This window comes from Catharus ustulatus, chromosome 3 (genome assembly GCF_009819885.2).
Source record: "Catharus ustulatus isolate bCatUst1 chromosome 3, bCatUst1.pri.v2, whole genome shotgun sequence".
In the NCBI taxonomy this organism is placed as follows: domain Eukaryota; kingdom Metazoa; phylum Chordata; class Aves; order Passeriformes; family Turdidae; genus Catharus; species Catharus ustulatus.
Window position 1 is genome coordinate 86264596 of NC_046223.1, and position 21410 is coordinate 86286005.

A 21410-nucleotide genomic window follows, 5' to 3' on the forward strand; every position below is an offset into this window, starting at 1 on the left:
GATATATAAAAGTTTATTTTTTTGACTCAATGATGATCTAATAGCTTATCATTCCTCATGCCTCATGCATCCAAGATGTTTTTCCAGATGAAGCCTGGGAAACATGAATCTTTGTGAAACAAGTCTATGTTACTCCTTAGTTGGTCAGCATGCATTACTCACATAAAAGTATTCCAGATGAAACCACAAGTTTTCCTGAAAATGACAAAATTAGTGGAATTATACCAGCATAAACTCAATTCTTTGTAAATCTGGGCCATAATTTAGCTAGAGAAGAGTTTACCTTGGAATTAAGAAAATGGAGTGAAAGTGATATAAATCTGACTTAGTGATGACTGTGTTTCCTCTTTTAATTTTGTGAAATCCTTTTCTGCTTTCTTGCAGATTATACTTATTTAGAAAGACACCTGGATATGGATTTTTCAGAAATCTATTTTCTTCCTGAGAGCATGTTTATATGTATTCCTCTTTTTTTTGTTTTCAAAGGAATTATTGTTGATATAGTCCTTGGTGAACACAGTCCATGTGTTATTATGCACCACTGTTACAAGAATCAATTTAAAAAGCAAAAAGTAAGTCTGTACCTCACCAAGTGTGTCTGCTGTTTCTTTGCTACTTTCCTACACTACTTGCAAACAGCAAACCCCACTATGGCAGCAGTGTCAACAGGATGGAACAAATATTTATTCTTCAGTGCATGAGGCTCAGCACTGGGATGCTGTTCCTCCTAACACCTGTATGACAAACACTTTTCCAGGGCAGCAAGCAGACCAGGTGCAAGGATGAAGGCAGCAGTGGTTTACATAGCTAGACTAGTCACAGGTCCTGTCCTAATCTGTACAGGAATTACAGCCCTGTGGTTTGGTTGTTCATGCTGTTCACTGAGTAGAGAATTGTCCTGAATCAAAGAGTATCCATAACTCCGTGCCAAGAGTCCAACAAGAAGGGCAAGCAGCAAACATGTGCTCTCACAAAAGCACACTGGCAGAGTATAACACTGTCAAAAGGAACAAAAACCTTTTCTTCTTTGCTCAAATCATGATGCATATGAGGACAGGAGACAGTACAATGCTCTAGGCTTGAAAATTTAGAAATTCAGGAAACTCCAGGATTACTAAGGTCAGATATTTTTTCTGTTCTTCATTGTATTAGTCATTAGGTTTATCGCTCTCCTCTGGCCATCATGATGGAAACAAATTTTGCAGATGATGGGAGTCATCCGCAAAAGCAAAACCAAGAATGAGGTCTGCATTCCCTTGGCCTAGTTCATTCACAATCCAGAGTCTGACACAATCCAGAGTCAGATACAGAGTCTGTCACTTCCAGAGTCTGCTTCACACAGCATTAGAGTCCAATCACGCAACACTTCTCTTTCAGTGCAGCCACAGCTCCTACCTGGTGTATCACAACCTCTGGGAAATGTGATTCCTTTTAATTTCTTCAAGTTAGACAAAGTAATAATAATAATATTAATAATAATAAACATCTGCAGAATCCAGGAAAATGACCTGGAATAACCAATATGAAAACTATTAATTTTAATCAGCCTGTGAGAGGGTATGAACAGTTGTATCTCTACACAATTTTCCTGTGAAAGTCACACCACTGAAGCCAGGTAAACTTAGTTGTGGCTATCCCGATCCCCTGGGGCTAAAGCCATCCATTCCAATGTGGGGTGGTCTTTGCTGAGGACTTCTAAGCCAACAAAATCAATTTGATGCCCCCATCCTCCTCTCCTGACATTTGAGAAAGTCCCTTCCCTTCCCTTCCCTTCCCTTCCCTTCCCTTCCCTTCCCTTCCCTTCCCTTCCCTTCCCTTCCCTTCCCTTCCCTTCCCTTCCCTTCCCTTCCCTTCCCTTCCCTTCCCTTCCCTTCCCTTCCCTTCCCTTCCCTTCCCTTCCCTTCCCTTCCCTTCCCTTCCCTTCCCTTCCCTTCCCTTCCCTTCCCTTCCCTTCCCTTCCCTTCCCTTCCCTTCCCTTCCCTTCCCTTCCCTTCCCTTCCCTTCCCTTCCCTTCCCTTCCCTTCCCTGTCTCATCTTTGATTTTTTTTTTTTTAATTGGTACCTACTGTTTTCAGATACAGACTTGAGAGGTTAGACCTGGCTCACTGACTCCAACACAGACTGACATGATTTTAAATATTTTCTAGCTCTCCTTGTGGGTTGTTTCAGATCTGATGGAGGTTTAATATTGTTTGGTTATTTGAGTATTTTTAAATTATTTTTCATTCCTAGTCCTATATACAGTGATCTGTAATCACCAGGCAGAAATTTGTCTTGCTCAGTGCTTGAGTTCTCCTCAATCAACCCTGTGTACCAGACACTCCTGCACATCACTTTGCTCTACTACAAATTCCTGCACGGCAGAGCCCTTGAAAGATAGAGCTCCCAAAGCCACAGCAGAGAAACAAATTCCAGTTTTGGTTCACTAACCCAATTGCACTGTCCCTACAATATTTTGTTAGGCTGTCAGAAACCCACCACGTTCATGTCATATTCTAATCAGTTCGATCTGCAACGGAGACCCAGACTACAAATTTATTGCCAATGGCAACAACCATATCATGGCTTTAAATCAACTTGTGTGGGTGTATATTATAACATTATTATTACTTTTTTAAGGGAAAGTACTATGGAGCCAAAATCATCATGTCCAATTGGCAAGAGGGGCTACACATTAAGTTCAAAGGACCCTTTGCATTATCTGATTCTAACAGCACTAGTAATAGAGCCTAATCTAACCTGCCATTTCAAGAGCTTTAGGGAGAACAAATTGCCATCAGCGGGGGAAAGACTTGGAATAGCATGCAGCCTGTCCTCTCCTGACATCCTACTCAGCAAATTCCTCACAGATTTCCTCCTGATGTCAGTAAAACTGACATAAAGGTTATTTCATAAAATCTTGTGCGGATTCTAAGTTGTGAAAATGGAAGGATCCATGCCCAGAACAACAACAGAGGCTCAAGTAAATAATCATAGCATTTGTCCTTTGTGCATAAAGCTTAACAAATGACTGAACCAGAGGAGGGGCTGAAGAGTTCCCATGCTGAGTACCAATGCTGTGAGCACATATTGAAATGAGTAGCCAATAAATGTCAAAATCAAGGTGACTGATGACATAAAGTCTTCTTGTTTGACTGGAAACTTTTAGGAAAGATTTCCAGTTTAATATGCAATATGATAAGGAGTGGGAAAAAAAAGTAGAGTTAAATGCTAAAGTTGTTATAAATCATATGAGTTATTTCTTCAGGGAACACAATCCCTTCAGCAGATCAGGAATGGTGTAAGAAATGGAGATGTGATCAGGACTGACAGCAGGAGGTCATTTGTTACCAGAGTTAGACTGGCAGTGTCCCCAGAATCAGTTTTGGAACTCTGGTGAAACAACAGATAAGCAAAGTTTTGGGATTTGGATATTTGCATACTGAAATAATGTCATACAAGTACTCAGAAACTTTTCTTTATCGTGATGCCATCAGAAATGCAGCTGTAGATGCAAAATGGTAATGCTGAGCACTCCTTTCCAGCACACAGTGTTTCAGCCAGCACCACTGGTATGTTCTGGCTACTTCACGCTGCTCTAATTAAAACTCAGTCATCCTTACAGCTGCTTTGTATTCCTAGAGCACTGCACAACAGCTGGATCATGCCGTTGATTTTGGCCCTCAAACTCATTGGAAATTGCTGTGTGAATAGCAAACCTTGGCCCTTTCTGTCACCATTTAAGCTTCTGTCACCTGCATCTCTGGCTTCAGCACATGACACATTTGCATTTGGGTAAGATGTTGAGAAAGTATCAACATCATAAGGGAAGACAGAGTAAGTGTTAGCATTACTCTGATTTTGGCAAGCTTTCACACTAAGAAAGGATGTTAGGGGCAGTGTCCCTGAGTGTGGCAGACTGTCTTCCACACCTACTGTCAGGTAAGGCTTGCTGCAAAACAAATCTACAAGTTTAAAAGAAATTTTGAAAGAGGCCAAGTTCAATCTCTTTTAACAACAATCATGTGCTAATTAGCCAGATGATGTGAAACACCAGGTCAATTGGTTAAGCCTCTCTGTTCCCATTTTAATGAATTTTGAAGAAACGTAACTTTGCATTTGTCCTTTGTGGGCCTTTATGGGTTTACCTGGAGCATAAGCATACTTGAAATATGCATTCCTAATTTCTCTGTAACAGGTTGATAAGTCTATAGTCAACTGCTCAGTCTTTACATGGCTTCATGAATTGTTGTCTCAGCTCCTAAGGACAGATGGATCAAAGTGGCTGTCTTGAGTTATGGTGTGACTGGGTGACACACCACCTTTCATGAAGTCTAACATACTCAGCTAAGTGCACCTGGTTGATTATGCAATGTTTCAAGTTGATGATGTGTTTCAACTAGTCATAAGTTAAATTTTCCATTAATTGTGCACCTTCAGGTCTATAAGTTGAGTCATTTTACTGCAGAGAAATACCTAACGTGGCATGTTCCTAAGAAGAGTATACTGTAATATAATAATCTGTTTTCCACTGAAAAGCATATACAAGACAGTCTTCAAATATTTGTTCTTAAAACATGTAGGATGTCCTGGAGCCATGAACTATTCACTGTAAGCCATAAAAAATAGGTTTGGTTTAGAGATGAAAGTGGCTGGAGGCTGTGACCCACAGGGACTCAGAAGGAAACACTTAGAAAATAGAGACAGATTGATTCCCAAGTGCTCTCTCCTGAGAGGAAGCGTGGTTGGAAAGTTTCAAACCCATTAAAGTTAAATTGAAAAGCCCTATCTGAGAGGAAACATAGTACTGTGTTTATTTTTCCATTATAAATCTGAAACCTAAAAGATTTCCTGAGTTTCTCAGGTATTGTTCATGCTTATAATGGAGATCTGTTTATAGAAAGTGTAATTCATGTATTTAATCCAAACTGTTTGATGAAAAACACCCTACACAAGCATTCAGGAAGCTAAAGGCCATTGTATACCTGTATCACATATTGTTTGGATAAGAGCAGACCTACAATGCAAGGAATCTCTTTGTGAAACTCCCTCGCTCCAAAATATAGAGTCTAATTCTCTCCCTGTTTACACTGCTGGATGAATTCCACTGAATTAGTGAAGACATGAGTAACCAGTCACAATAAAAAGACAATCTTCATGCTGAGTGTGAAACTACAAAAATGCAAGGCTAATTGTGGCAAGAGATTTATAATGCTGGCCTGAGTCAAGTATGTAGGCGAGCCATTGCAGACCCAGTGTAATTTAGCAAAGCTGATTAGTCAATGTATCTTAGGTTTTGCTCCATCACTAGGGAACTGCTGCTCCGAACTCCTTATCAGAAGAGTGTGTGATGTTATTAATGTTGAAAAGCATCTGTTTGAATAATGAACAAACTGCAAACTAACACCAGAGATTAATTTAAATGAGAGGAAATACTTGGAAGCAGTGGAATATTTTTCATTAGATTTATTGCTATAAAAATAAAAATTTAGCAATACAGTAGGTCAAGTGACAGAGCTGAGGAACGTTTGCTGTCATAGTCTGAGACTCAGTGTAGGTGCTTAAGAAGACAGAAATGTGAGCATTGAATAACCATGACCTGACATTTTAGAGAAACCCTGGATCTTCTGGAAAGAGTGTGTTATCTTGCCCATTTACCTGTTAGTGATTTCATACCCTTCGTGCTCATTTTTCAAACTTCTTTTCAACTTTCCTTTATGGAACTTACTGTCTAATAATCCTGTGCAGTATTTGCCACCTGATTTACTCTGCATTCCCCATTTTTCTATTGCATTTTATTTATTGCATTAATTTGCAATATTTATTTTTCAGAGAATAATATTCTCTGAAATTAGAGAGAATTATTTCAGAGAAACAGCAGACTGACATTTATCATGCATTGGCACTCCCCTCTCATAAAGAATTTATAGTCTAGCAATATGCTTTTCAAAAATTTAATTGCATTTCTGTTTCTCAAGTAAGCCACGTGTTAAAATAAGATCTATTTGACAACCTGCTTTGTTTTATAGTGTTCAATTATGAGTGATCAAAATGTCAACTGCATAAAAAGAAATATTGGAACATGTTATCCCATATCACTTTTATGTTCCGTACATTTAAATTCATATCAGTATTTGGTTTGCTGAAAAACATGGCTGACCTTACCTCAGGACTTCTTTTCTACCACACACAGAGTTGTTGAAATGGTTGAGCTTTCTACCACAGTCTCTTGAGCATGAAAGTAGTCTTCAGTTTTTAGAAGACTGTGTTCTTACCAAAGGTGGTATTTCCACTGTACCTTTCTTTTTTTTTTTTTTTTTTGTAAGTAATTTTGTTTACAAATGCACCTTTATGTTTGTTTCTTTCTAGGCAGGGATGAGATCCCGAAACCAAGGCGGAGAAAGCTCGTCTAACGGGCACTTCTCCAGTTCCAAGCCTGTCATCAGCCATGCAGAGAATGAAAAACTTCAGGAGGATGCCAAGAAAAAGAACAAACCTCATCGGAAGGAAGATGAGGTCATGGTCTCAGCAACTGTCAAACGGCACTCAAAATCACCTGGTCCTAGCGAGAGAAAGAACAAGAAGTCCATAGAGCTTTCTAAAGAAGACTTGATAAAACTACTGAGTATAATGGAAGGAGAATTGCAGGTAAATTAAACATCTTCTAAATTATATTTTCTATGTACCTATCTATTTTTAGGTTGTCCAGAAAGCACAGGGCTCAACTAACAGGAACATGCATATTTAAGGACCACAAGGAGAGAGCATTGGTAGTTGGTGTTTAACAGTCATAGTTTTAAGTGATTCTTTATTTACCACTGCAGCTACCAAAGCAAAATAAATTATAAACACCTGGGGAAGAAACACCTGACAAACAAATGGGGATCTGCAGGCGAGGCTGACAACAACCACAGGGGAATTAGTGGTGGGTGGGAAGAAGGGAGTAAATATAGGGAATATAATTACAATCTTATTGAAAATATTCAAGTCAGGAATACTGAAAATGGACTTAGGATGTCCCCTGGAACTTTTGCATAGTTAGATGTTACTGAGGGCTCAGCCAAAGCTCTGCCTGTCCTGCCTGAGTTCTGGAGACTAGTTCTTTGCACATTCCTTGCCTTTCAAAGACCCATTAGTTTTATTTCTTGGAGTAGTGCTTGCTTGAAAGCTTTCTCAGTTGTCCTGGTTTGCATATTAATTCAGCCCAGTAGTAAGTCCTTGATGGCAGTCAGCCTGATTTTGCACTGAACTTGTCCTCAAATTTCTGTCCAGTTTTAAGATTTTCTTTAATGCTAATAAATCACTGAACTCTCTATAGTGTGAACCTGCAGGGAATTTCAAAATAAGGAGTTGAAACATGGCATTTCAAAAAGTCAGTATGAAGACTTGTGGCTTTTCAAAACTTATCCCCTTTTGTGGTAGGACTGCTTGTCAAATTCACAGGCTCTTTTGCTTATACTTTAGTGACCTTTTTCACTGAACCTATGGACAAGCAGAAAAAAGCCGCCTGACCTATGTGAAAACATTTTGTCTTAATCCCTTTATTCCAATTAACAATTACCATTTAGCTTTTCAAAGAAGGCTTTACTTTTCCCCTGAGACCCACATTCATAACATTATTACTTTAATGTTGAACTTACTACCATCTTTGACTACAAGAAGCATTAGTTCTGTAAATTTCTTTGGTACGTGAGACATCATGCCGAGATTCATCACAAGTATCATTAAATAGCACTTTTTCTGCACGTAATTCACCTCTACTTTGTCAAAAACTACTCTCAAGTTACAAGAAGTATGAATTCAAAATAAAAAATGTTGTCAAAGACAGGGAATGGCCATTTTGCAATGAAAAACTGCAGGGTGAAAAAAAAAGGAAGAAAATCTGTTGAATGTAATTTTGCAGAGGGAAAAATAAGTTATCACTGCAGAAAAGTAACCATTTTTATTTTGCTTTCTTTTATTTTATTCAAAAACTTGCATATTAATTTCCTTAGAGATGGAGCTAGCGTGCAGCTTATATGGCGAACAGAGCCAAACCTCAATAGAAATGTATCATGCTTGTGCTGTTCAGAAAGATTTACCCTGAAGTCACCTTTGTGGTCTGGAAAGGGGAGGTGAAGAAAGTCTCTAATGTTTCCTGTGTGGCAATAAATGTGGTCTTCATTGCTTGAGTAATTCTCCTGTTCTTCACCACAGTCTTTTACTTTGTGGAGTAGTTACACAACCTTTGAAGGACTGCCCGTGCTCTCATTATCTCTATGGGAATAGATCTTGGACAATCCTTTTAGGGGTTTTCATACCTACAGACCCCAAAGAAATATCAGGTACAGCTGAAGCTTCCTGGCATGACAGGAGGGTATGGGGGCAACCACCCTGGTAGCCAGAGTGCATCTGTTCTGCTCCTTGCAGCCAGGCAGGAAGAGAGTAATTATTTTTAATCCACAGAGGTTTTAATTTCATGTCAGACCCCCCATTTTAATTATTTCCCTGGTACCTGTGTTGGCCCATTTCTGAAGTGGGCAAGCTACAGCACTTTGGCTTGAGATGAGAGCCTGGCTTTAACACTACAAATGAAGATGAGCCAAGGAAGACTCCAGCCAAAGTAAATACCCTGGTATTACCTCCTAGCTGTCACAGTGACCTAATGCACTGAGTCATTTCATGGCTTTTTATTTTCAGATCTGTTCAGACATCTCTGGTGGCTGGCTGGCATTTTGTTGGACTCACAAATCACACTGCTGGTTTACTTTGAAGCCATTTCAATACTGGCAAAGCAAACATTATCTAGGCATATGTAAGAAGATTTTGTTTTGAGAATAACATCAGGCTGTACCTGTAGGGAGATACATTATTTTTTGGAATAAAAAAATAGGATAAAATGCCATGATTATTTACTCAGCCATGAGCAGGGGGCATCCCATGCCTGTACCACCAGAGTGACACTGCCTTGGAACTCTCAAACAGTGAGCTAAGCCATGGGAGGTAATCTGGTCGTGACAACTGTGGGGTTAGCAGGGTAAACTGGTAATGTATTCACATGCATCATGTGCTTAGTTTACTACTCACAGCATCTGACAATACAGACCCATCCCACACTGATTTGGTATCAATATTGAGCACTTACTCCACAACTTGATGCCCCAGCTCCTCATTTTGAAGCCAAACGTGCCAGGAAACCATGGAGAGATGTCCTGGAAATTATGTTTATGTCCTTATTTTTACCTTGATTGATTTTTTAAATTATGATACCCTCAGGTAGCTTCTTGTGCTTTAGCTTCTAGAATCAAGCTGGACTCAGCTCTGCCTGTCTTCATGTTTCCTGGCTGGACCCTGTGCATTTACTGAATATAGAGAAGGAAAGCTTTCCATAAACATCTGAGGTCACCATAGCCTATGCCTTATTTTGTAAGAAAACAAAAGGGAAGAAGAAGTTTGCAGAAGCTGTGGTGATGAGAACGTGTCCCAATACACACGGCAGGAGAGTTCTTAAGTACAGCCTCTCTGAAGGAGAGTGGGAAGCAAATGAACTGATGACAGGGATTTATTTTAATGGCCCTATAGCTCAGTGGAGTGTATTTTCTCTTGTGAGATCTAACTGCTCATATAAAAAAGTAGTGATTACATGGTCTTTAAACCCATATTGAACATATAGTGGCAAAAAAATCCATGAAGAATTGCCTCCTATACCTGGGGAAAAAAAAATCTAATTTTTAAGTACTGTAAAGCTGATTTGAAAAGAAAACTTCAAATACCAGTAGCATAAATTAGACCATGAAGGCATGGCATTAATTTGCCTGGTTGTTACAGTGATTTTAGTCAAACCCACATGTGAATATTATTAATTACAGAGCTAGACAGGCAGTGTGGATCTTTACAATGATGATATAATACTATCTGTGGCTCACAGATTTTTGTCCAATCGCCTGTGTATTTGTTCTGGCAGGAATATATTCCCTTTCTGTATGGTTTCTGAGCAGCAGCCATTAATCTTCAGTAATACCAACACTGATTTTCAACATTTCCTGATTGGGGACCCAAAAGGAAATGAGGAACAGTATTCCTACATGTTTACGACTCACTCTTATTGCATGTTTGGGAAAAAAACCCACAATAATAAAAGTATATTTATAAAGACAGCATCCCACTACAAATCATTAGGTTTTTCAAGAAAAATAATTTTTTAAATCCAGATTTCGTGCCTACTACTGGAGGACAATTTAAGCATGGGAGACAGTTTCCTATATTTCACACCAATTTTAAAAGGAGCAACTTTTCCACTCAAGGCCTTTATTATAGTCCATGTTTTACTGTATTTCTCCAGTGCCAACATGGCATTCATCCCCTGTAGCTCCCCATTCCTGTCGAGGTCCCTTGCATGCTTTAGGGCTGAGGGAAATGTTTCCTGAGAGCTTGGCAGTGCTGAGGAGCAGAGCTCCTCAAAGCCATGCAGCCATGGTGTATAAAGGAAATACATGCTAAGTTATCAGCTGCACATTTCCTCTGTTGCAGATCTGAGGGTGCAGATGGGCAATATGTGAAATGTGATGTCTTGAGGGACTGTATGTATAATATACAAGTGATACATGAATTAATCACAAGGCAGAACTTCTGACAAGTCCTCAGACTTCCAAGTGGCCTAATGTAACACGGGGTTTGGTTTGGTTTTTTTTTATTTGAAGGGAAACACTGTTTAGCAGATATTCAGAGGTAAACCTATTTATATAACACCCCTTGTTCAAAGGGAGAGAGCAAATCACTCTGCTGTCAAAGAAGTCCCTTCTTTATGAGTATTTATTCAAGACTGTATTAAATGGTTAATTTGAATGCTTACACGAGGTGCCAGAGCCTGTTGAAGGGCAGGAATGGGAGGCTGGTGGCTGAAACAAGACAGTCCTGGGGGAAGGAGCTCTCATCCAACAGAGACAGGACAGGAGGAGCTCACCCTCAGGTGGGCTGCCAGACTTTCTTCTCAACCTGATTGGATCAGGGAAAGATTAGCAGAGGACTCTGTGTTTGTTCTCTCTGGTAAGGTCCTTATGAAACACTGCACATCCAGCCACGAGGAAAATCCTCTCTCTTAACAAAGTCAATCAACTCACATGGGTATAGGTGATAAACTACCCATTGCATTTTAACATTTTAAAAGGTATTTTAGTACTTTTCTGTCTGTCTTTCTAACAAAAAACTATGCTTTGTAAATGGAAAGGAAAATTCTTTACTGTTTCCATCTTTCTGCTTTCTACATTCTTTCCCTTTTGTAGGGCTACATATTATATAATAAATTTTATTCTATAATCACTCTGATCTATTCTTTTTCCCAAGATCTAAATTTCCCTAATCACTTTTCTTCCCTTCTTTATTTCTCTAGCTGTGACCTTTTTTATTACTCTTGCTTTTTGTTACTTCCCAACTTAGACTTTCCTCATCCTTATATTGCAGATGCATTGACTGATCTGAGAATTCTGGAGATAAAATTGTAGGATCTATTGTATATCAAATCCCAGCATCTCATGTTTCAGGCAAATGTTCCATTTTACCTTTGTTAACTTAGTAAGCTGTGTTTTAAGATTAGGTAGGTTGTTTACTTTGATGACTCCTATTGGAAAACAGTCCCAGAACTGAAAAGTTTTAATGTTTAGCTGCTTTATCCCTTTTAATTTCTAAAACATTTTTAATTATGTCTAGTGAAACCTTTATGAAGCTCTGCTATGCAGTGATCCTGCTTTGAAAGCCCACCTCTCTCCCTCCTGTCTTTAATACCTGATGTATTTGTAGACAACAGTCTTGAATTCTCTGAGCCTTTGTTTTTGCTGTAACACATCCTTTCAGTTTTCTGTGGCAAAATAAGCTCTCCATGTCTTCATCACCCCTTGAATAGCACCAAGAAATGTTCACCTTTCTTGGTGTCTGTAGTGGAACTGCACATGGTTCTTGCTGTAGGAGAGAGCTCCTTAGTGCCTTGTGCATTTGGTTTCATATTTGCCTTTCTCTTAAGGCATGACATTACTTGACCTTCCCATCACTGGTCAGTCTGACTAGTATAAGCAAGAGAATTTGACTCTGTGGCTGTTGCGATGTTTTTTCTCTCTTTCTCTTTTTCCTCTTGCTGCAATGTGTAAACTCAATCTGCTTTTGTGTTGACTCTTCCAAGATATTTTAACACTGGGAGAGACACCTAGTTGTTGTTTAGTAAAAAGCACTGTACAAAGGTCTATATTTTTCTTCAGTGCCTTTTTTTTATACTCTTGCATAAATATTAATAAACATGGATTTGCCTTAATGTTCAAGAGAGGAATATGGGATTGATAGGTGGGTAGAAACCAGATGTGTTTCTTGTGCAGGAACCAAAATCAGAAGAGAAAGCTGGGGCAAGTTGTCTTGGCACCAGAGAAAGCAGAGAAGAGAAGGAATTTTCAAATGGTCATTAGTGAAATAGCACAGATTAACAAGCTGCAGACGAGCCAAGGCAGAAAGAATAGGTAAAGCCAGAGAAAAGTGCATGTAGGGTATCTGTGAAGTTGTGATGATTGAATTGAAATAGTTCAGGATTTATGAGCATATCATACAGATGAAATACAAATTCCCCAAGGGAAAAGCCTTGGCAAGTAGAGAGCTATAGGGAAAAAGAGAAGATAGGGTTAATGTGAGGAGGGAGAGGTGACTTAAGCAGAATGGAATGAGGGGAAAGAGGCTGGGCAATAGAAGAAAAGGAGTGTAAGCAAAAGGGGAATACAACAGAGATAAATGGAGCCAAGCTAGAGACATGGAAAGTGGGCACAAAAAAGGCAAGAAGATGAAAGGAAAGATGGTATCCACAGTGTAGCAAAATAATAGCCTAAAAACAAACCCTAAAAATGTCTGGCATATCAGTACAATGAGTTAAAAATTTCTCTCCTCTCTTATTGACCCCTGGTTTGTTTGTTACTGTTTTCCTGGTGAAGAATGCTTTTGCAGAAAAAAAAAAAAAAAAATTCAGACCACAGATGCTCTCTTCTATTTTTATTGAATAATTTATAACTAGAGATTAATTTTGTCCAGAATAGTATGCTTTATTTTCTGTAGCTTACATTTGCTGCTGTGCAAAGTGCAGAACATACCATAGGAGGTAAGAAGAACTTATGAACTTGTCTAGAAAGGCCCAAAATCATAAATTTTAAAATAGAACCCGACTGTTTTGTGAGAGAGAGGGGAAAAGAAAGGTAAGACAGTGTACTGAAATATGGTTAAATTGTGCTACTTGGGCAATTTCCTGCTCCCTCTGAAATAAAGGGCAGAGGTTCTATCAACCATAGGGATGATAGCCATCCATCTCTTTGGTACTAAAATTGCTTTATAATTATATGATTTTCAAAGTAATGGTCCTCAATAAAATGTCACTGTCACTGGACAGCTGTAGGCTGAAGACCTCTTTCACAAAGACATTTTAACATCCTTCCCTATTAATGCCTGAGCTGTACTTAACAGAGCTGTATCTGTTGTGTTAGTTAGGCTTGAAGGATCAGAAGAGAGAGGAATAATTGGCAAGTGTCTCTGATCCACTGAACATCTTATCTAGAGTGGAAGGAAGAGTATGAAAAGCTTGGTGTTTTTTTTCCAAAAATTCTTGGTCTTCTGCTCAAAACAAAACTGAATTGCCCCAAACCAGCTTTTTAAGTTTTGGACTTGTTCCAAATTGATCCTCTCTTGCAAACTTTTAAAAACTAGTTTTAAATAATTATATAATTTGACTATTTTTTTTCTTTTTTCTTTACATTTATATGCTAGAAGAAATTGTATATTCAGTGCAACAGTAATGACGAAGTTTGTATCTTTTCTAATTTTTCTTGAGAGAAGGTTTACTCTGTGGGAGAGCACATGGCCAATCATTTTGCAATCAAAGTTAAATGCATGAGCTCTCTGGCTTTAAAATATCTGGGATTCTTTGGAGAGATTGCAACGAGCATATGTCTTATGTGTCATAATGCTGTCCAGTACTCTGAGTCACCAGTTGTTAATTTAACATTGCAGTGGTAGATGAACCTGTTTTTATTAACTTTGCTGCCCCAGCTGTGTATTTATTAAGTTTTTGTCTGTTGTCTCTAGCTGAGGATCAGGTAAGCTCTTGAGAGCAAAACAGATTTTTTTTCATCCAAAACAAGCTTTAATAAATAGAAATACAAGTCTTTACATAATAATTGTGATAACATTGTGAGAAAATGTCTTGTTTCTAGGGTTAAAGGCTCCACCTATTGGTTGACTAAAGTGAGGGAATGCAACATTTTCACACAGAAAACTGCAGGTCCTACTGAACATCCTGTGTCTTGCCACATCTTACAAAATTGCTTCCTTGAGGGTTTGCATGATGTCCAAAATAAAGTGAACTCTGACTTATTTCAGAGGGCTGTGCAGATTTGGCACCCAAAATGATGCACTGCTGAGGGAGGCACCATGAAAGGAAGTCCTTTCCTGAGGTAGGAAGGATTTGGATTTTGCAAGTGATGTCTTTCTTATTATGGAAATTATTGGTTTTCTTTGCAAAAAAGAAGCATCAGCTCTTCCATGCCACAAAGATGAGCAGAACTGATCTAACTCAAATACAGTTGCATGGTAACTTCCAGACATTTGTCACCTTCAAGTTTAAACAAGTCAGAAACAGAAATATTGAGGCAGCTTCCTAATGAAACCCCAATTCTCCAGTATTGTCTTGGGCAATCTCAGCAGTTCAGGTAAAATTTGAAATGAGTCAGACTCATTCCTGGAAATACAGTGGTAGGATAGAGAGGGAAAAGGATGTCCCCAAGTGGGGCTTGGGGAAGACAGACTTTGGGGGAAATCAGGGATTTTGGAAACAACTGAGGGCATTGTGGGCATGGCTGGGAGCTCCCACTCTGCGCCTTTCACTGCCCATCCTCCCTAGTTCCTTCACACTAAGAGTTTGGCCACTTCCCTCGTTTCCTCTCACAATTCCTCCATTCAAATAATTGGCTGTGCTGGTGAGTGCTTGCTGTAATGCAGTCCTACTGTTCTTGCCCATTCATCAGCCACCAGTAACTCGGATGCACATTGTGCAGCACAGAGTACTCAAAAACAAAGCCAACAAAATGCTTGGACAAGAGAAAGTTGTGTATACAGTTTATTACACATGTACACAGACTTAGGTCTGTTAGTGTCCCACATGCTCCTGTCTCCACAGAGGAGGCAGAAAGATTGCCTCTGACTTCATCATCCTGGTGGTTACAGCCCTGCTGGCTCCAGCTTGTCTTGCTCCATCCTGCTCCTTGTGTGCTTGCTCCTGCCAGAAGGCAGCATGATCACTGTGGAAAAAAAAATGCCTGGGCTGATTTGTTCCTCTTGGAGACAGGGCAGTCACAGCAGCAGCTTCAAGTGCATCCCTGAAATTCAGGTCAGAGCACCCAATTTCAGATGTTTCTGTTCCTTATACTGCCAAGGTAGCACTTGCAAAATGCAATTTAGAGAAAATTTTTGTTGCATTCACAGCATATCTAGATCTTCTATATACTTGGGAATTAAATCTCATTCAGAAGAAATAGTATTTCCTCTATGGAATGGAAATTGGAGCATGGGAGGGTTAATTTTAAGTGTGAAGCATAAGATAGAGGTCCATGATCCATGGGTTCTCTTGTGTCTTGGTCCAGACTTGCTAATAGGCCCAGATGATAACAGAAGAAAGAGGAAAATAAATGTTTTTCCTGTTATTGCCCTTTCATTAGTCACTTTTTTATCCCCTCCTACAGAGCTTCTAACGGATCACAAAACAAGTGCTGGTTACAAAAGGAACATGGCAGCTTGATGGGTAGTTGGATCAATCTGTGGTTTCTGCTTGCTGCTGGGCTTCAGGCCATGTGAAAAATATTATACAGTTAATGTTAGCTGAGACAAAAACTCTATGGCTGGATACAGCAAATCCAAATCAGTGGGTTTAGCCATTGTGAGGCATTGCTGGAGCATACAGAACATATCCCAACATGCAGAGTCACGCACATAACTTGACAGTGACCCCTTGCCCTTGTGTCTCTGTGGTGACTGGATCATGACACTGTAATTCTATATACTGCAGTAACTGCCCCATAGTTTGATAATATCAAGCAATGCACTCTTTCAGTGTGAAAAGACAAGACAGGGTATCCCAGACCATAATAATTCTGAAAACATCAAGCAGTGTGGAGTTAATACTTCTCAGGGCCTTGCCATGGGAATTTTGCTGGCTGTGGCCCAGACTACAGATAATTAATTATGTCAGTGAAAGGCTCTGGTGGCCTGTTTTCTTCAGAAAAAAAGTGACATCATCCATGGAGCGCTCTGGCAATAAAGCAGAACAAAGCTGTGTGGGCAGGAAATAACAGACAGATGTCTTCTAGTGCTCATTTGATCTGTTTCAAAGCTTGCTGGAAGAAGTAATACATTGCTCAGTGCTGCTTCTCCTCAGCTCTGCAATCTTTAGCAGGGACTTTTTCAAGCATAAGAGGCCAAATTAATTTCTGATGTAATTCTTCTGGAGCCACTTCAGAAGATTTATGCAGTGGCTGAGCTGGTCTATCATGTGCCTCTTCCCCAGCATTGATTTTAGAAGAGCTTTCTGAGTTATCACTGAAAGATAGTGCACAATAAAATTAAATACAGTGTAGAGCTCCAAAGGCTTCATACAAGTCCAGAAAGTTCTGCATGGTGTGGAGAAGACAGGACAGTTCTATTAAATATCCTCATGAGGGATCATTTGTATTTCTGGATATATACTTCACTTACCCTTTGTACAAAATCAACAACCATCAATGGTCACTTTTCATCACTGAAGTAATCTCTTTACCTCCAGAGTGCATCATGTACCTAGACTTGAACACAGAAAAGTTAAAAGAAATTCATGCAAGTGAAATCCACAGTTTCAAGTGTTATGAAATTGAGATAAAAGGTGAGAAAAAAAGTTTGCTGTACGTAAAGTCTTCCACGCAAGTAAAACCTATGTACTCATGTTGCTGGTGTAGCCCTACTTTGACTCCAGCGTGTAGTTTTGGTGCCACAATATAAGAAAGACATAAAGCTATTAGAGCATGTCCAAAAGACAGCTGTGAAGATGGTGAAGGGTTTAGAGGGGAAACCACAGAGCAGCTGGGATCCTTTGGTTTGTTTGGTCTGGAGGAGACTGAAGGGAGATCTCATCATGGTCTACAACTTCCTCATGAGGGGAAGAGAAGGGGCAGGCACTGACCTCTGCTCTGTGCTGACAGTGGCAGGATAGAGGGAATGGCCTGGAGCTGTGTCAGGGGAGGCTTAGGTTGGATATTAGAAAAAGATTTTTCACCCAGAGGATGTTTGGGCACTGGAACAGGCTCCCCAGGGAACCTGTCACAGCCCAAGCCTGACAGAGCACTAGAAGCTTTAGGATTAGGACAATGCTCTCAGACACATGGTGTGACTCTTGGAGCTGTCCTGTGCAGGGCCAGTATTTGGCTTTGATGATCTCTGTGGGTCCCTTCCAACTCAGGACTTCTATGATTCTATGATTTTATGTAATTAGCCAGCATTTTGCACTGAGTGAGTGATACAAACAAAGCTACTTCAGATAATTGAAGAAAAAAATAATTATTAGGTTTTTAGCAAAAAGAGCTTTGTGTCATGCAATATGCAATAGAGCATCAAACTTTACTGCTTTGAAACATCTTTTTACAATAAGTATAACTGTTCTGGAAGGCAAATTGCTACTCAGTTATTGTAACGGTATGAAGACCTAGAGTGAGCAATCAGGCCTTTAACAAAAGGGTCATTCCAGCTGTCAGGAGTAGTTTTTATTATATTCTGTATACATATTTATAATATTATGAGACAAAATTAAGAAAGTACACTTTCCTTTTAATTATTTTTGTTTCCTCCTAAGATAAGAAAGAAGGAAAGTTACTGGTGTTAAACAGGGACTAGTAGATTAGTGTTAGGAAAGTTTTTCAGATACAGGTGTTTGAGTACCCCTGCTTGAAGGTGCTTTCTTTCATTAAAGTCAACTAACCAAGCTAGTGATATCCACTTTCTGAGGTCTCTAATGGACCTTTTCAGAAATAAGGCTATTCCTGCCCTAATGGCAACACATCATGTCCTGGACGGCACAGAAAGAAGTGTGAGAACATTCTCCTGATCTCCCTCTGGATGCCTTGAGTCTGATGTTTATTAACTCTAGGTGAAATATTTGTAAAGCCTACTGGCATTTAGGAAATCAGTCACTGGTAAGACCCCAACATTACATGGATAACCTGTGACCTTATCTAGTTTCGGATGCTGAACAGAGCAGCTGTTGTGCTATAAATAACCTGAACTGTGTGCAATGCAAGGAACAACAACACAAGTAGAAGTGAAGGTTCCTGTCTGTGGTTTCATAGTTATTTTTCGTCATTAATCACTGGCAAGAAAAATACAACTTCATAAATATTAAACATCTGCTACTTAGTTCACTTCCTTGCGTAGGTATAATAAAGTGTCTTCATAACCTGAAGAGAAATAATCAAAAGCTGGAAATTCTAGATTGCCAAAATATTACATAATTGCATTTCTTGTAAATGCTACTCCTGCTCCTGAGTTTTCAAAACTACTTTCATCTAATTAAGAGGATTGTTGTCATGTTACTGGAATATTGAGATTTCTCTAAAATAGGTGTAAAGTAGTTAGATGCCTCCAAACGTGGAGCTATGAGGGTAATAGGTACCAGTAACTGATTTTGAGAGAAACAATGCAGGAAGGCTGCTTATGAAAAGAAAACAGGAGAAGAGTTTAGGACATGTACTAGCAAATGATCTTGAGTTGGGTTTTACTCCTAGCTGACAGTGATTACTTCGACTCCATTCAGCCCACCTTGAATACAAGTGAATTTCCCCCCGATTTACTAGATGCCTTATATGAAACGAGTTTGATCAGTTCAGTCCCATTTCCCAGGTGACAAATGGCCTGTGGCAAAAATTCCCCGTTTAGTGGGTGCTGAGTTTTGTCAGCAGGCTGATGGGAGAGGCCAAAGACTGTGGGAATGGGGAGAGAGGGCTGTAGTAAATTGGCAGGGCAGGGCATGAGGAAGGAGCACGTCTGAACGCCCAGCTTGTGTAACAGTCCTTCCATTGACCAAGAGTCTGGTTGCTAGGCTGCCGGACCCGTTTTACAAGCAGCAGAGTCATGCTATTGTTTCCTAAATGGTTTCAATTTTATGCAGGAACCTCTTTACATCCTTTCTATATCTTTTAAATATTTTACTGGGCACGTAGTAAAGTGAGGTTTGGAACACAGCCCCCTTCTCCGCTCAAGTCAGTGAGCAAGAAGAAAGTCCTTCTACTTTATTCTGCCAAAATTGAGTGTTCAGGGTAGCCCTGTGAGGAGTGGGCTCATGTCAGCCTTCCATCTGGGCAAGCAGTGTGCACTCATGAGAGAAGGGGAGCATTGTCTTGGATTTCCCAGGTAGTAATGCAGACCCCACCTCTTTGGTAAGTGCATTCATGAGTGGGGAATAGAGGGGAGGGAAAGGAGAGCAGGCAAAACTTTGTGGGACAGCAGTGCTCCACAGCACCTCAGGCCCTCCATGCGTGTACTCAAGAACTGAGGTCATCAGCCTTTAGATTTTGGCACCTCCAGTAAGCATAAAACAAGGCTTAGACATAATGCAAGTTTGCAGCTCCTCTATCAGCAGGAGCAACTGAAGGAATTAAATTAGCATATCTTTAATCTGTTTTTATTGCTCCTACTGCTTAGAGAATCAGGTACTTGGGGCACTTCATTGATGGAAAAGTCTCTTTATTTTCAATAACTCACAATCTTACCAGTATAGACAGAAAGGTAGCTTGGAGTTTCCTGTAGGACAATTGAAGAAATGAAAAACCAATAAAAGTAAATTTTTAAAATTCCGTATTTTGACTTTAAAGAGCTTCTCTGACTAATTGCAGTCTTCTGGGCTTTTGCAAATAAGTTTTATTGTGTTACAAGCTGTTGCAATATGTGGTCTTCTCAAGCCGAGATGCTCTTTCTCATCACGGCACCAACAAAACAAAACAAAAACAGGACTTGAGAGATGATTTTCCTGTGCCAAATAGCATGTTCCTTCTACCAAAAAAGCTAAAAACTGTTCTCTGGGATTTATATGCAAGTTTACTTGCAGTTTGAAATATCTTCCTTGTGTTTGTCTCCTAGCTTACAGTTTACACCAAACAGCCTTGTGCTTTGGGGCAAGGGAGGCACCAGCAGGAGATGTCCATCAGCAGAAACAGCTTGCCAGCAAAGTTCCCTCTCTTTTGCTAGGGCCCCCCACTCTGAGCCTCTCATGCCTCTTCACAGGTATGAATTTTGAAGTAGCCCCAGCATTCCTCTGCAAGATTATTCTGACTTGGTTTCTGAAAATGGTCTGTTTCCTGCAGATCACTATACGTTGGAACAAAACATCTCTACCTGACTTCTAGTCGTTTCAGGGGAAAATTGGTCATTTGGAGAAACATGAAATCACAAGATACACAGGCATGCTGTTTCAGCTCCTTCCCTCTATATTATCCTGAGGAGTTTCAGAGAGACTAACTGGAATTCCCAAACCCTGAGGCTGATGGAAGGACAGGACGTTGCCTGGATGTCTCTCTTACCTAGGTTAGCTGCCCTTGAGAATCTCCCTATGATGGAGCTTGTTTCTGACCAAATAAAAACAAATTTGTCTCTGGTTTATTATTAGATTTAGGTTCCCTTTTGGTCCAATGCTTCCTAGCAACCTGTGTGTCTGTTTGTCATTTGTTGTTCACAAACTGTTATCACAACTGAAACAAAGTACTTGGTGAATTAACCAATACCCTCGAAAAGATAAGGATAGGAGAAATGGCTGAGCCCAGAAAAGGCAAAAGGCAGCTTGCCACACTAACACCATCCAATTCCAGAGGGCCAGCAGAGTGCAGGGTACCCAAGAAGGGGTACAGGAGAGGGCAGCTGGCTGAGCCCCTGGGGTGGTGCCACCCAGCCTGATTCTGGGCTAGGTACCCTCCCCATGGGTTACAGCAAGGGGTGTTCAGTGCTGACTGTTCTACCCTGTTCCCTTGGAGCTAGGTGTGTCACTGCTTCCCTTTAAAGATGAAGTAGTGAATGGGTTTCTTTTTTCAAAATTCTGAACTGAGCTTGGGCATCTATTTTCCTTCTTGGGGTGTCAGTTCCTCCATTCAGCATCATCCACTTCTTTGGATTGGGTCCCTCTGGCTTTTGGGGGACCCAAATCTCCAGAGGCCTTTCTCAGTTAGCAGGGACATTCTTAGCTTTTTGAGGACTCTTATTCCTACTCCCTTGTGCTAAAGTTGCTCCATTTTAATTGTGAGTGATGACAGACTAATGAGGCCTGAAGGAAAGTCGGGCAGTGCACAACTGAACAGGGGCTGGGGCACTTGCTGGGCAGAGCAGCTGCCTCCACCAGCTATTTCTGTATCAAATAACCATGGCAGGGACTG

The 21410-nt window shown here is 40.1% G+C and overlaps 1 protein-coding gene across 4 annotated transcripts in view; it reads left to right on the top strand.

Annotated features, from left to right (window-relative positions):
- FILIP1 (filamin A interacting protein 1) overlaps positions 1-21410 on the top strand; it is a 119111-nt gene that overhangs the window by 52718 nt on the left and 44983 nt on the right. For all 4 annotated transcript variants that reach the window (XM_033056065.1, XM_033056062.2, XM_033056064.2 and 1 more), the window contains exon 2: positions 6349-6627. In XM_033056065.1, the coding sequence (XP_032911956.1) occupies positions 6349-6627 (279 nt within the window). The remainder of the gene's footprint in view (positions 1-6348; positions 6628-21410) is intronic.